Source organism: Drosophila hydei, unplaced genomic scaffold (genome assembly GCF_003285905.1).
Source record: "Drosophila hydei strain 15085-1641.00,03,60 unplaced genomic scaffold, DhydRS2 tig00008122-arrow-pilon, whole genome shotgun sequence".
NCBI lineage: Eukaryota > Metazoa > Arthropoda > Insecta > Diptera > Drosophilidae > Drosophila > Drosophila hydei.
The window spans coordinates 3,996,991-4,012,873 of record NW_022045833.1 but is presented as its reverse complement, the minus strand read 5'-3'; the positions used below and the strand labels follow the sequence as shown (position 1 = coordinate 4,012,873).

Here is a 15,883-nt window from a genome sequence, read left to right as displayed (position 1 = left end):
GGTGCAGGGGCCATACAGCAGAAGTTTGGGGTTAACAGCGCTTTCACATTAAAATAGCAAGAAGCAGCGACAACAACAACAAGACAGCGCAGTTGTTAACTTGGGAGTCGCTTGCTGGCTTTTTCTTTAATATATATATATATATCTTCATTTTTTTTTGGTGTGTGGTGCAAATGAGTGGTGCTCACACAGCCTGTCGCCATTCTTTGTTCAACTAACTGACGCTGTGTGTATGTGTGTGTTGTTTGTGTTATAATTTATGCACGTCTTCAGGTTAAGAAAGTCAAACTTTATTAACGCTGCTGTTAGTTGTCTCTCTCTCTGTGTATATACCTGTTTATGCTGACGGCTGATAAGAATTGCTAGCAATTTAGCTGCACTTGTTGCTAATTATGTGGCAGCACAGTAACGTGCACAAACACACGCAGAGATATGTTAATGCACTTTTAAGCGGCTTTGAAGCGTTTTGCTTATGTTTGTTCTTTGCTCACTTGCAGCTTGATTAAGCACAACAACAACAACAACACACATCAAGCCCAATCAATCAATCAAATAATTAATCAATTTGTTTTAATGGCACATCATTTGGCATAGGTTTATATGATTAAAACGCGGTTCAAATCATTTTCTTTATGTTATTTTTTTATTATATATTTTTTGTTTTGTTTTGTTTTGTTTTTAAATTAAGCAATCGACGCACAACAAACGCTTTGAACTTGAGAGACCTTGACACTGGCGCTGCTTCACAGCAACTGAGCCCAGGCCCAGCCGTAAGCAGGCAACAAGTTGCGCCCAGTTGTCCAGCGCTTTGGACAAGAGGAGCAAACAGCAGGCAGGCAGGCAGGCGAACAAGCAACAAAGAAGTGGAATTCATTTGTTGTGGATGCCAAGAGCACAAAACAGCTCCAAAAAGCGAAAGAGAGTGTATGTGAGAGCGATAAAGAGAGGGAGAGAAGCTGTGCCTGATAAGCCGCGCTGAGTCAAGCGCTTAATTAGCCAAACATGTGTTGATTATGTTATTTGATTTGATTTTCTATAAAACTGCTTACCAAAACACACACACGCTCACACAATAACTGCTGCCCCATAGCCGTGTTGCTGCCACAACGGAAGTTGCATCATTAGAAATTCTGAGCATGCCTCATTGTGGCTCACCTGCTTGTTGCCCGCTTGCCACATTGACATTGTGTTGCACTTGCGCTTCTGGGAAGATGTGCCTGCTGCCTATTTGCTTTCATTTGGCTGCTGCTGCGGTTTCTATTTGTCTTTTCTCTCTTGCGTTCTTATCACGATTCCGAGTTGTTTGCTTTTGTTAATATTTGATTTCGAATTTGCCGCACAAGCTGTTAAAACTGTGTAAATATGTTGTCGAGCTGCCAACTTGTGGCAAAGCGTGTAGTGAGTTGAGCAGATGAGTTGTCATGCCCGCTTAAAAGTATGCAATGCTGGTTGAGTTGCCAGTTTGTGTCTTAAGTCTTTTGTTTACTCAGCTGAATTTTGAGAGTGAAAACGTTAAATTTGTTTTCTTCTAATTGAATTGATGATATTTGAATAAAATTCCGATTCTCTCAATTCTTTTGTATTGAGTTTGTGCCTTAAGATTTTTGTTTTTCTAGATTATTAAAAAGGAAAAAACGAAATTGAATATTAAATATATATATATATATATATATAACTTTATATATATAACTGTATATATATATATATAACTTTAAATCTTAGCTCCGACTAACAAAAATCTCGTCAACAATTTTCTTTTTAATCTTTTCAATTGATCCCCAAGTTTTATATAAATTTTTTGATTTATTTTTCTTTTTTTTTAAATATTAATTTAAATTATAAATAAAGTTAGATTTAAATTCATGAAACTCTAGGCGAATGAATGTAATAAATATTTTAATGATTAGCGGTTAACCTCCAAAGTTGAGCCAATGGGCTGGGTTAGGTACACAAAAAATAAATAGCAGCTGCTGTGAGATTGAGAGCTTAGACTTAAACACTAGCAACCCCGAGTCGTAGAGAGGAATCACATGGCCAGGCAAACGGGTGTTGCAGTTGCAGTTGCAACAGCTGCAGGCGATGACTGCAGTCTTCCAATTGATTAAATGACAGTCGCATGCTTAAGTATATATCGAAGCAAACTGTATTCACGCATTGTTGTCATTGGCCATAACCTTGTTGATCCACGGTACAAAGTGCTGTATGTTGGTATAGACGCCAGGAAGATGTTCTCTGCCACAGCCAATGCCCCAGGAGACAAGCCCAATCAGTGTTTTGCGGCCATCCATCGTAAGCGTGAGCGGCCCGCCGCTGTCGCCCTGGCAGGAATCACGACCGCCCTCCTTATAGCCAGCGCAGAGGAAGACCTGATTGAGCAGAGAGAGAAGATATTACTTATCTGATATATATAGTTCCCTTTCCTTTACTTACATCGTGTATGGCCTCACGTCTGCCGGCGGCGCGGAACCAACGCTGACAACGATCATTCGAGATTACCTCCACATCCACCTCCTGCAGCACCGAGGGCACCGTGCTCTGACCATGCCGCGTACGTCCCCAGCCCGCAACGGTGGCCATTTTGCCCGTCAGCTTTGTGGTGGGCGGTGGCAGACAGACGGGTATGATGTGCTGCTTGTAAACCACATTGCGATCCAGCCGTATGAGTGCGACATCATTTTTGAAATCGGCGGGATTATAATGAGGATGAACCTCCTTGCGCTCAATGCCATATTCCTCGTGATTAAGACGTTCCTCCTGGCCACGCACATCCCACTCGCCCAGCCTAATTTTCATGTTCGAATTGGTGGTGCTATAATGAATATGTACAGAAGTGCATGAGTGGTTGCTTGATGGATGTTAAGCTTAGGCAGCGCTACTTACGTGGCAACACAGTGAGCGGCAGTGACCACCCAGCGATTCGATATCAATGCACCGCCGCAGCTCAGTTTGCGTGTGAGGAAACCGCTCTTGATGAGCGCCACCTGCCAGGGATGCGAGCCAAAGCCCGTAGAGTGGCCGCCCACAATGCGATTGGTGCGCGAAAACACCTCGCCGCAGCCTGAGTAGAATAAATTAAAAGAGGATTAGATGAAGAATATCAAAATATTGGAAAAAGTGGAACAGCGCAAGGTGCAGAACTACATAAAGATTGTGATTCAAAGTGTTTTTTTGTTGTGTGGTGCATACTAAGGAAAACTTGCAGTGGTGCGAGAAATGAAAACCATAGTGTGAAAGAGAGAGACAGAGAGATAGTGATAACAGTTAGATAGTATAGATTTTGGTACAGTTGAATTGGTTTTTAGTACCCGGCACTGGACGAAAGCTGCCGTCGTTGTAGCCACCACTTTGATACTCATCCACCGCCTCGCCTGCATTCAGATCGAGCACATTGCCCACGGCGAATGGCTGTGCCTGCGGCTCGTGCAATATGGGTGGACGCGTTGCAACAGCGCCATCCGGCGGTGCATCTGCATCAAAGAAACTATCCAGATGATTGGTGATGCCCAAATGATTCGAGTCATGCTCCCAGCTATTTAAGCTCGACACGCTGGGACGATGTACAGATGAACTAGAGCCGGAGCCGGAGTTGGAAGTGGGCTTATAGGGATTGCCGTTGTAAAGCGATGGACGCTTTGTGCTGTAATAGGCGTGGCTGGGATAGGCCGGCCGTGCTGACGAGGCCGCTGACAGGCCGTTATTGTTGTTGTTGTTGTGTTGCGTCTGGTGATGTGGCTGATGATGTGCCGGCTTGTTGGCAGTTGGCGACAAGTCGGGATAAATGTCGTGCAAGTGTATTATGTCACCTGTGTGTAAGAATCATGATGATGTTGCAGTTTTCCTCTATGCACAAACGGACGCTTAAGTATGTTTGTTTGTCTATTTGTGAGTGTGAGTATGTTTGTTGGGGAAGCTTTTCAATTCGAGTTCAACTTTCGCCTGTGATTCGCTTTAAGTAGTGAAAGACTTCAGCAAAAGTAATAATAAAAAAGCCACTGAGCCGGCAATTACGACTAGCGCCCTGCACGACTTTATTATGTCACCAAAGCCAATGAAGTCGAAATTTAATTCACAACTAACAAACACACACACACACAGATACATGCACACTCAATTGACCGCAGTCCATGACAGAAACAAAAGCCAAAATGTATGAGATAATTTTTCGCACGTAATTCAAAAAACAAAAAAAAAAAATAAATAAAAAAGGTAAAAGAAAATCCAAATAAAACAGAACGCCGCTAGTTGATTAACACTGCTTTTATTTTCTACTCGTTTGTGGCCGAGTTTCTCGACTTGGACTTGAAACGCCATAGCGAAATGCCGTAACTGTGGGCGCTGTGATTTTTCCCACCAAAAAACCAAAAACAAATAAATAAAAAATAAGCTTGATGCAGGCTCTGGGCAAAAGGCGCAGCAAACGTGAAATTTCACTTTTAAAATGCAAAAACGTTCACCTTCGTTTATTTCCGCAACAGATTTGGTTTTTGTTGATTTTTTTTTTGGTCTTTTCATTGTCGCATCTAAGGTTTGGAAAATGTTCCACTTGAGCGACTCTTAGACAGAAGTAAAAACAACAGAAACGAAAACTTTAAATTCCCAGAAGACCTTTTCCCCCAAAGAAAGTGACTACGCAAAACAGAACTCGCTACTTATGAGCTTTAGGAAAATTACCCAAAAAAAAAAAGAGAAAAATATGTTAAAAACATAAAATTGGGGCTAAAATTGGGCTACTTAAAAAATTTCCACTTAGAATTATTTACAACATGTTGTAATGTGTTTTAAGTTAAGTTGTTGTTGCTGCACATTTTTATGGCCAGCCTAGAAAACTAAACAGAGCACAACAGGCTGCTAAAGCAAGTGTGCCTCTGCGTGCTTGCTTGTTGGTTTTGTTGTTGGCTAAGATTACGATACAGCGAATGCACTTGGTGGTAATTGAATTTGTATAAAATCAAATTTATAGCCAAAAATGTGAAGTGCGAAAAAAAGAAGCAGCAAATGAATGGCAACCAAGCAGACAAGGCGTTAACAGCAATGGGCTGTGGCAGTTCCGAAATTTTAATGTGTAATAATAGTTTTATTTTTTTTTATTTTTTCAATATTTAATTTTACAATTTTTGTAAAAATTTGGCAAATTTTCTTGTGAAGTTAAATGTCTAACATGGCATTTATCTAGACGATTCTGGGGCTAAAGCATGGAGGGAATAAATAGATATGGCTTGTGATTGGCAGATTCCATAAGATGGGATCTTGAAACACAGATATTGAGTAAAATCTGCGCTCAGAGATCTCATCTGCCACAAATAAATATAAAAATCGTTGTTTAGGGATCCAATCTTATGTAAACTGTGGCAGATAAGCCATAATGGTGCTTTGAATAGTCCACTCAAAAAATTGCTACAGACAGACAATCCATCTTAGACAAAAAGCTAGTTGTTAACTAGCGGTCTATACAATATAAAATAAATGTATTTCGATTTTCAAGACATATTCAACATCAACTTTTCTATAACCTACGCATTTGTATAGTCAGTTCAACAAAATCTATCTGCATCTAAAGCTAACATCTAAATTTCAGTTAAATTGAATTTCCAATTCATTCGATTTAATTCGTTCCGCTGTAAGTTATGTGTGCTCTTCAGCCTGAACGACCCATTTAATGGTACACCATTGACACCTTCCAGTTCAGCGCCCACTGCTTGAAAGTGCAGCAAATGGAATTTAGTAATGCATTTGCAGCACATCTGCCCCTGCAGACATATGTTAGATTGTGTGTGCGTGTGTGTGTGTGGCAAAGTCGAGCAATTTGTTGTCATTTTCGAAATGCGAACTAATTTATTGCGCTATTATACAGGGCATTGCATAAGTCGAAGCGCAGCAATTTGCAATTTGTGTGCTCGCCAAGCCAAAGAGCAGCCAAATGCTCTTACAGCTAACTAAGCATGGTAAATTCAATTGGGGGTGGGCTTGTTGGGGAGCGGATCGCTGGGAAAGCAGATTGGACCTATTAGAACTTAGTTACTGTTACTCACTTGTATTGTTGATCGGCGCCGCATGCGGACTCTCCTCGGCATCGAGATCTTTGTCCACACAGCATGACCAGATCATGCCGCCGGAGCATAGATCGAGAGGTTTGCCGCCGCCCAAGACGCACGAGATGGACAGGCCGCACTCGAATTTGTGGCCACGGAAGCGGCACGACTGCGGTATCACTGCAAAGACACCAAAATAATGGGCATTAGTTGGGATAATACGCACACTCACACACACTGTGTATATGTGAGGGGCAGAGACAAAGTCAATAGGCAAATTGTTGCAGTTTAAGTGGAGTTTGTACTTCTGGATAGCATCTCCATGACGCTGTTCTCGCCGTAATAGCCGGTGCCGCTGCGACGTGACAGCGCATCTAATATGAGCATGTCATGCTCCTGCTGTGCCGTCGGATAGCCCACAGCGCACACGCTGTTGGGTGTGAGCACATAGATGAGCAGCAGGCTCAGCCATTTATCCTTAATGCGATAATACGTATATGTTCGTGCACGCGACATGGCTGGGGCTACTCCTGGCGAGGAGCGCGACAGGCAAACGCGTACTTTCACTTTCGCACAGCACTTGTTATGACGCGAGTGTTTCGCTGCTGCGTTCACTTTCTTTTTGATTTTGATTTTTACATGCGTAGCTATCCTGTGCTACACTTTTCTTATTATTATTATTATTATTATATATTAAAAACTCGAGCAGGATTTCACTTTTATTTATAATATCAGCAGCTACGCATGCGCAACGACGCACGAAAAGAAAATTGTTGTTGATGGCGTTGTTGTTGTCGTTATGTATAGCGTGGCTAAACCGCAGCGCGTCTCAAACATCGACCGCACGTCGGGAAATTCAGCTCAGAACTAAGCCAAAGTTTTGTGTTTGCACTGCGTTAAAGCAGCCGAAGACATTTGCTCGCATTTCGCCATTTCACCAGCAGAGCCGAAGGTGTTTGAAGCCGAGAGAGGCTTGAAAGAAAGAGCAACAGCAACATGTTTGCAGCGGCGCTCAGCAACATGTTGCCGAGCGGCCAAGTCTTAGCTTTGATTTCGTTTTTTCTTTCTGTTTTATTTTTGGCTTAGGTTTTTTTTTTTTGTCTTTTCTGGTCAAGGTTTTTGGTAGCTGCTCTATTATGACTGCTCTCTGCACAAATAATCTATAATCTATGGCATATAACATGTTGTTGTTTAACACTTTCGAATGTCGGCAAGCGCTGCAATTGTCGTTAATTGCAGTTGATTTTCCTGCTCTTGACTTGCACTGGTATGTATATAGATAAGAGAAAAAAAGACTTTTGCTTTTTCTATATTACATGGCGAGTGCCATTGAACTTGTGCTGCAATTTGCGCATGATTTGATATTTGCCTCCATATCTTTTGTTTATCATATGCAGCTCTTACTTTTAGCTTAAGTTTTTACTATTATTTTTTTTTTTTGTTATAAATATTTTCTTTTAATTGTTTTAATGGAGCATAATGCGCTTTCGTTGGTGCGCAGAATGGGCCATATGTTAATGTCGGCTGTGGCTGAGTAAATAATTACCACTCAAATTTTAGCTGTGGCTCTTAACTTTGGACGTGCGTTTCTCGGGCTAATTGGTTTTTTTGTAGTTTTTATTTTGGAAAGTCCAATTAAAGCTGTGCATTCTGACAAGATGAATGAAGTCTGCTCAGAGCTTGGTTGGGCACGCCAAGAACACGAGATACACGCATAAAGGCGCTGACTAAGTTACTTTCGCCTGGCTTAATTCATTTCTGGTACTGTAGAAATCGTGGAGTGAATCATGTGAACTTGACACCGTATCGATGGCTAAGCTCAAGGTTAACTAATATGCTAATTATGTAATTGAAACACATGTTCATGTTTGTTGACTCACTGAGCCAAAAACGAATGACTTAGGCAACGAACTTGCTAGGTGTGAAACTCTTGTTTTAGCAAAATGGAATGCAATGCATGGGAAAAAGAAAAGACTTAGGCAGCGAACTTGCCTGTGGACAATTTGGCTAAAATGCGTGTTTAGCGGACGAGTAACATAATTTAATTTTTCATATATATAAAAACTAAAGAGTTAGGCGACAAACTTATACCGGGTCTAGTTACATATTTATTCATGCTCTTATGCCTCATACAAGTCAAACATCTGGGCTACTCGCTACAAATCAAAAGACTTGGGTAAGAAACTTGCATACTTACAGTCGAGTTCATCGAAGAACTTTGCCTGCTTGGGCAAGTCCTTGTCAATGGCCTCCTTTAGCTCCGGCGTAATCACAGCATTGTATACCGAGTTGTAGCTGCTGTGAGCGGCGTCCAGGCGACCACATAGAGACAGGCATAGGCCGAGCAGTAGAGCTGGCAGCAGCAGCAGTGACGTTGGCAGCGGCAGCGGCAGCAGCCATGCAACTGCGCGCATTTTGCAATACTTTCGTTGTAGTTGTTGTAATTGTTGTCGTTGTTGCTGCTGCTCTTGTTGTTGCTACTGTTGTTGTTGCTACCTTGTTTGTCTGCGATTTTGTGCAATTGTGTGTTTCACTTAATTCACGTAGCGGCGCGAGTTTTTGATTGAATAATCGCTCGTTTGCATAGCAGGCGGCTGGCAGTTAAGATTGAATTAAATAAAATTCGCGCAGCCCATTTAACTTAATATTTGGCAATAAGACCCAATGCATTTATTTCGCGGCCATTTTAATATTTTAACATATTTTGTACGCGTCACGCACTTTTTCTTTGGGCTTCGTTCGAAATTTTCGTTGTGGTTTGCTGTTGTTTTGAGCTCTTTTTTTCTGTGTCTGACTGCCTTGCGGTGGGCTTTGCGTTTGCGAACAGTTTGCGGTAACGTCAAAACACTTAATAAACAGTTGGCTGACAAATTCAAAATCAAAAAGGCCATCAACACGCTCACTAACACGCACACAGCAGCGCCGAGCGGCGCTGAGCAACGGCAGAGACGTTCGCTATTGAGTAATATGCGCCAAAGAGTGTGAAACGGAGACTCTCGAGTGTGCGTGTGTGTGGAGAGTTACACTCGCATCGAAATCGAAAGTGAAAAGAAGCAGACAAAACAAGACGTGGCCTCTGAGCAGAGACAACAACGTTTGTCGCTCACTTGGCAATTGCATGTCGCATGTCGCTTAGCTGTTGCTGCCATGACTAATGTCAAATTTAGAGCTCACAGAGCCAGTGGCTATGAGAAACAAGAGGAAGTTAAATTGTCTTACTCGCACCTCACATGTTGCCACCAATTTAGTGGGCTGCCAAATGTAATTGTAGTCGAAAAGAAAAATCAACAAATTGTACAAATTGCAACAGGAAAAACCAGCAGCAGCAGACGCGGCTCTCTGGCAACCCAGGGCAGCCAAGCGAAAGCAAAAACGACGCGCGCACAACGCACATCTTATTTCGAGTTTATCTCTCAAGCGTGAAAAATTCCCTGCATCAGCACTCCAAATGCGCTTTTTTACTCGCATCGGAAAAATTGAAAAGCCATCAAAACGAATAAAGCTCAAATAATTGATGGGGGTTGGGAACCAAAGTCAATTTGATGAGTTCATGGATAACTATTGAATAATAATTGGCCACAAAATTGATGACAGACTTGAAAGACAATCAATTTGTTAGACAATGAAACAATCCTATTCAAAATTATAGAGCATTGATGCATGACTAAGCAGATACCCTGTTATTTAAAATGAACTGTAACTAAATAAAGTGAGAGTGCGCTAGCTTGGGTATGAAGATGAAAATGGTGAATAGAAAATGGATTTTATATTTTGTAGGTTTCTTAGTTTAATAATAATAATAGCTGATCTATTATTTCCGGAGAGAATTTTATAAACAGAAATTAATATTTCTTAAATTATTGAATTCGATCTAACTTATGTAAATTAATATTTGTATACACCCTACACTAATAATAACCTTAAACCAAAATCAATTTTTTCAAGTTGGAAATATATATATCTAAAAGCTCCTAACAGAAAGCAAACATAAGCATATTTTCCCATTCATATAGGTTATCAGCTTGTCATCAGATTTACTTTCACACGCTTAGCACACCCTTCCAACCCATTTCTTATGGCTCTAGGGTATCTAAGGCGAACGTAACATAATTTAAATGCTAGCATTGGGCAATTGGCAGATGACACTCGACTCGAGTCTCTGACTTGGCCCAGTCTTAATGTGTTTAATGTACAAATTATGATTATTTTCTGTTTGTTGTTGCTATTGTTGTTGTTGTTGCTGTTGCTGTAGCTGCTTGTTTGTTGAGTTGAAAGCAGTTGATTGTGCCATTTATGGCAGCAGCAGCAGCGACGAACACTAAATGGGAAATGGGCCAGCACAGCGAATGCCAAATGACATAACAAAGCAAATTTTATTGTTATTGTTGCTGTTGTTTTACGTGCTGTAAAGTGCGTAATTTCAATTGAAAATTCCCAATGCACAGTTGCAACCATCGTTCAAGGTCGTTCGTTAAGCCACCCAAGCACCCACACAAATAAGGCAACTAAACCCACTTACATTAGCTACATAATAATATTTAATATATCTAATAAATTGTAATTTGTTATTTCATATTTGTTGCTGTTAATATTGTTACTGCTACTGCTGTTGGTGTCGTTGTCATTGCACAGGCCATTGCTTAATGCTAGACGCCATAAACTAATGAGATTGCGCTGCCACGTCCACGGGGAGTCGGAGCCCATTTCAGTCTGCCACATGATTTGTTGTAGCTCTAGGCCCTATGGCTCATTGTGCGCCACAACGTCTTCCACCCAGCGCAGACTCTTCTGCAGATTGTGATAGATGCCTGGCTGATGATCCACGCCACAGCCAAAGCCGGCGCTCGTAATGCCCACAAGCACAAAGCGACCATGTTCCTTGATGACCAGCGGACCGCCCGAGTCACCTGTGCAATGCAATCAATTTAATTTTATTATATATATATTTTGAGGTTGGCCTATATATGTATGTATGTAAGAGTCCTTGCATTATTAAAATTTAGATACTCTTCTAAGTGGTTTATCCTAGATATTCTTAGCGCTCTTCTTTAGAAGAATGTACTTAGTAAACATAATTCAATAACTTTCTTGTTTATCGTATAAGACAGAAACTTTAATATATGATATATATGATATATATATATATATATATATATATATATATATATATATATATATATATATATATATATATATATATATATATAAACCTTTATCTGCCCGATCTATCAACATTTTTCTAGTTTACTCTTTACCGACAAATAAATTCATTAAAAAGTCCACAGGCTTCTGTTAATCTCCTCCCAGCTCTGCTAAGTCACTAACAGCGCTCTGTTAATGTGTCGCCTAAAAGTATGCAACAAAGATCTATCTCACCTAAACACGCATCCATATGTCCATCGGAATGACCGGCACAAAACATTTCCGATTTGATTTCCACACTGATCTGTTTGCTCTCATGCCAGCGCACGCAATCCAAGGTGGCTGTGCATAGAGTAAAGTCAATAATGTCAATGATAATAGTGTCGGTCATATTGTGTCTATACTGTACTCACATATGATTGGCACACTGGCCACCTGCAGCATGTTGGTGCCCGCATGACCCATATGCGCTTCCGTCTTGCCCCAGCCGGCGATTAATCCCTTCCGTCCCACCAACCGAATGGGATACTGCGGCAGGCATATAGGCAAGATGTGCTCGCTGAAACCCGTCGGCCGGGCCAGCTTTAGCAGCGCCAGGTCATAGCGGTCCGGCTGTGTGATGCGAAAGTTGAAGCGCGGATGTATTATCTTTTGGAGCACGCTGTGCTTCTCCACGGGCAGCGGCTCTTGTATGTGCCCCAGATTCTGTGTGTCCAGCTCGCCCAGATACACGGTTATATCGGGCAGCTGGGCCTGCTGTATGCAATGCGCCGCCGTTGCCACCATATTGGCCGATATCAACACCCCGCCGCACTGATACTCAGCAATGCGTATGTGCGCCAGCCACGGATACTCTGCAAACTGTGCCGGTCTGCCGCCAATGATGCGCTTCTGCAACGTATTCTGCGCTATGCGCGGCAATCCACATTCCGGCTAGAAATGATAGAATAACAGATTAGTCAATAACATAACTCGGCAGCATCATAATTGATGATGGCATTGGGCACACAGAATTCACAGACACAGAAAAAATAGCAGCAGAAAAACTGTGAAAAACTAGTTTTTCCATAACAAATATTTTCAATTGTCTTATTGTTAACTTGGCTCACACGCTGTGCACTTGATGAGTTTTGAAATTAACTCTTGAAAAATACATCAGGATAGTTATGCCGCTTCAAAGAACTCTTGCACAATCTATTATAATAGACTACAAGAACTTTTACACAATCTTTAATTATAGACCCTACTGTAATATGGTAAATAACTTTCATAAATATATTAGAAATAAGTGCTTGCATCCATATACATAATTACAGATGCATGTTTATGTGCTCTGTTACTCAGTGTATATTATGTTATTCTCTCTACTAAACTTTAAAGCTTAATGAAAAGTTTTTTTAAATAGTGCAGCCTTCTATGTGATTCTCATTAATTCTAAGAACCTCTCGCTCTATTTTTTTCACAAACTCTATAGCTCTTGCGCTTTCTCATCCCATATTGAATTTCTTAAACAGTGTATCCTTCTATGTGATTCTCATCAATTCAAAAATTCTTTCAGCCATCTCTCTTTGTCACCTAATCTTCAAATTCCTAATTCCCTCTTATATCTCCTTCTATATTCGCTTCTCGATTCTCAATGATTCATATTTTTAACGCTAGCTATATTTAAGGAAAGATGCCTTCTATGCAATTCTCATAAATATAAATAACTCTTCGGGCATCTCACACTTCATCACAATCTTATTTACCCAGCTGCATAGCTCATAGCTACACACAAATCCATGTTGTCTAGTGTAATTGCTTCATTGCAGCCACTTTACCTTTAGATTGAGCAGCTCGTTATCATCGCGCCGCCGCAACATAATGCGTTTGGGCAAACTATTCAAGCCCATCTTTAGTTTGCCATAGTCCACCAGATTCTCCAGCGGCGATTGATGCGTATGCTGATGCAGATGCTGATGCGGTTCGGCAATGCAGCAGCTGAATAGCCATTTGTTGCTGCCACAGCCTTTGGCATGCTTGCCGCCCTGCAGCCAGCAGGAGAAGCTCAGTTTGCAAGGCCACACGCCGCTCTGATGCACACACTCAGCTGGCACGCCCAGCAGTGTGTTTAGAATACCTGAGCGGGAGTATTAAAGGAGAATTGTTGATCAAAAGTTGGCGGGGATTAGCTGAGGAGCAGGCTTTACTTACTCGCCTGCAGCGGAGCAAATTGATAGAGCAGCAGGCATAGCCACAGCAGCAATAAATACCCAAATGAACGTCGCATTTTCAGTCACGACTTAAGCGTGTACGCTTCACAGACAGTCACTGTTTTCGGTGGGCGTTTAACACAATTTGCTGACAGCTAAATTTGTGTTTTGATTTGTTGCTGTTGCTGCTATTGTCGCTGTTAATGAAAGCATGACAATTTCTTATTCACTTTTATGTCGTCTATTTTGTGCTGTCTGCTCTTGTTGTTGTTGTGGTTGTTGTTGCTGTTGATATCTTCTGCTTTACCATCTGAAGCTAGCAAAACTCGCTGTTATTTCTACTTAGACGTCTTATTATTGTTGCTCCACTTTTACTACTCTTTGTGGTTGTTTCTGTTTTTGTTGTTGGGTTGAATGATTCACACAGCTAGCGGCTCGATTCAAAGCCGCTTGCGTCCTTGTCGCAACGTGTTCTTCAGCTAAATGGGTTATGAGACGCCTTTTTTCTTTTTTAAATAATAACTATGTCAATGCATCAGACGCTGGCACAATTTTCAATTGCAGCCACACAGAGTTTCACACATGCTGCCAATTGTGGCATGGCTCAACACACACACACGAAACGCGACGCGAGAATTGGCTAAAACGGCGGCAGCAGCAGCGACAGCGACAACCGCACGCAATGCTGGCCAGAATCAAACTGGGTGCCAAGCTGTAGCCAAAGTCTTTTAGCTTCGACTGTGAGAGCTTCTTCCCAACAACTGGTTGGCATCTTGAGCCGACACACACATCTGGCTTGATCTTGGGCGCTAGTTCTCAAACGCAATGTCTGGCTAATTGTTACGAAACGCAGGAAATGTTTGAATTATAATTATTTTATGCGACATAATTGCAAAACAGCAACGAGCTATGCACGTAACTTATTTAGCTATTCGTATGGAGGAAATGGGAGCAATTCTGGCTAATACAACTTTTTTTTGGGTTAACTGCGTGTCAGATAAGGGGGGAGCAACAGCAGCCGCCATTCTTTTATGTAACTTTCTAAAAAGCAAACTCTTATTGATGATGCTCTGTAGCTGTCTGAAGCATTAGCATATGAAATATGCTGCTGAAATATGTTTTTCTTGTTTTATTTTGTGCCCAGCAGGCGTTTCGCTTAGATGTCAAATGGATGTTGGCCATCGAATGGGTCACAAAATCGAGGAAACTACACAAAACAAATCACACATTTAACTCAAAAACTTCAAAAACTTACTAACTTCTCAACAAACACCTTTTGCTTCAGTTACAAGTTTACTCTATAAGTAGAAATATTTATTTATTATTTCGATTTGTGTTTGTAATTTTTTTTTATTTGTATAAATATAGATAGATTAGGAATCTAAATTTAAAATTTGTTGTCACACCATGGCCTGCAACCCACAAGCAGCAAAGGCTGCCACCCAGGGTCTTGTTGCCGCACATGCCAGCAGCATTGCGTATGTGCAGTGCCAGAATCTCAAGTACAATGCCATTATTATAGGTTGGCTGGGCGTCATCATATCAAGCGTGATGATCTTTAGCTCAATGATGGTCATAAATATGCAGACCGATGTCGAAGTTCTGGTGAAGCAAATCTTACTGCAACAGGCAACAGATAAAGAAATACAGCTATTAATGAATCGTATGTATTATAGTTCTGGACAACTTCTCTTCTTATATATATATGTCTATATCATATATAACCTTGATTCCTAGTATTGGCTGCTTTCAGTACAGTCGCCTATGGTATGTCCTTGATTAACCTGGGCGTCAGCCTCTTGCTGCTAATAGGTGTAGCTCGGGTAAGTAAGAGACAAAGATTTGAAATAGGTTAAGGTATGGTTAGGCAGTTGAAGTTCATTGCAAAATTACCATGAGCATTCCAAGTAGCTTTTTCTATTGTACGATTTACGCAGCTTGAATTCATATGTGTTCATTGTTGAGTTAAACATTCGACAATTTCTTTAGCTGACTACCTAATTCTACGTTACAGGACTCGAGCGGCTTGCTGTATCCTTGGTTGATATTTCACGGCGTTGTGTTTGGCTTTGGCCTCTACATGGGCATATTCTATGCCATGGCTGGCCTATTTATAGACCTGTCTAGTTTCTTGATGTGCTTGCTGGTCTTCACACTTGTACTGGGTAAGTCTTAACTATATATATGTATATAGTCGTATTAATATTCTATAATAATCTATCCACCCCTGTTCAGTGCTCTACTATAAGATCTATCATGAAGTTTTTACCTTGTTCCGCGTCATGCAAGAGCAGAATTTGCGAAATGTAAAGTTCTGCCAAGATGCTGAGCACGTGTTTGCCTCTGGCGTTCCATATTCGCCATTATATTTACCTCCTTTTCCATACAAGCAATGAGGGGAAGCAGCAGCATCAATTGATTATTTCACGTCTAATGTCGAAGATAAATTAATAAAAAACATTTAGATGTTGTTTTTTTTTTTCAACATTTACATAATTTATTTACACACAATTAGTTCAT

General features: G+C 41.0%; 2 protein-coding genes across 2 annotated transcripts; one reads left to right on the top strand and one right to left on the bottom strand.

Annotated features, from left to right (window-relative positions):
- Window positions 1-2,144: 2,144 nt before the first annotated feature.
- Window positions 2,145-13,063, bottom strand: LOC111597662. The gene is made up of 10 exons (XM_030225093.1): window positions 12,992-13,063; window positions 11,585-12,104; window positions 11,406-11,513; window positions 10,803-10,936; window positions 6,335-6,506; window positions 6,030-6,209; window positions 3,306-3,803; window positions 2,881-3,058; window positions 2,431-2,809; window positions 2,145-2,366 (listed from the first exon to the last, which is right to left on the bottom strand). The coding sequence occupies exons 1-10, from the start codon at window positions 13,061-13,063 to the stop codon at window positions 2,148-2,150; spliced, it is 2,460 nt and encodes an 819-aa protein (XP_030080953.1). The 3' UTR covers window positions 2,145-2,147.
- Window positions 13,064-14,586: 1,523 nt separating this feature from the next.
- On the top strand, window positions 14,587-15,777 carry LOC111597698. The gene is made up of 4 exons (XM_023312533.2): window positions 14,587-15,026; window positions 15,101-15,186; window positions 15,378-15,528; window positions 15,599-15,777. The coding sequence occupies exons 1-4, from the start codon at window positions 14,771-14,773 to the stop codon at window positions 15,757-15,759; spliced, it is 654 nt and encodes a 217-aa protein (XP_023168301.1). The 5' UTR covers window positions 14,587-14,770; the 3' UTR covers window positions 15,760-15,777.
- The last annotated feature ends 106 nt before the right edge of the window (window positions 15,778-15,883 follow it).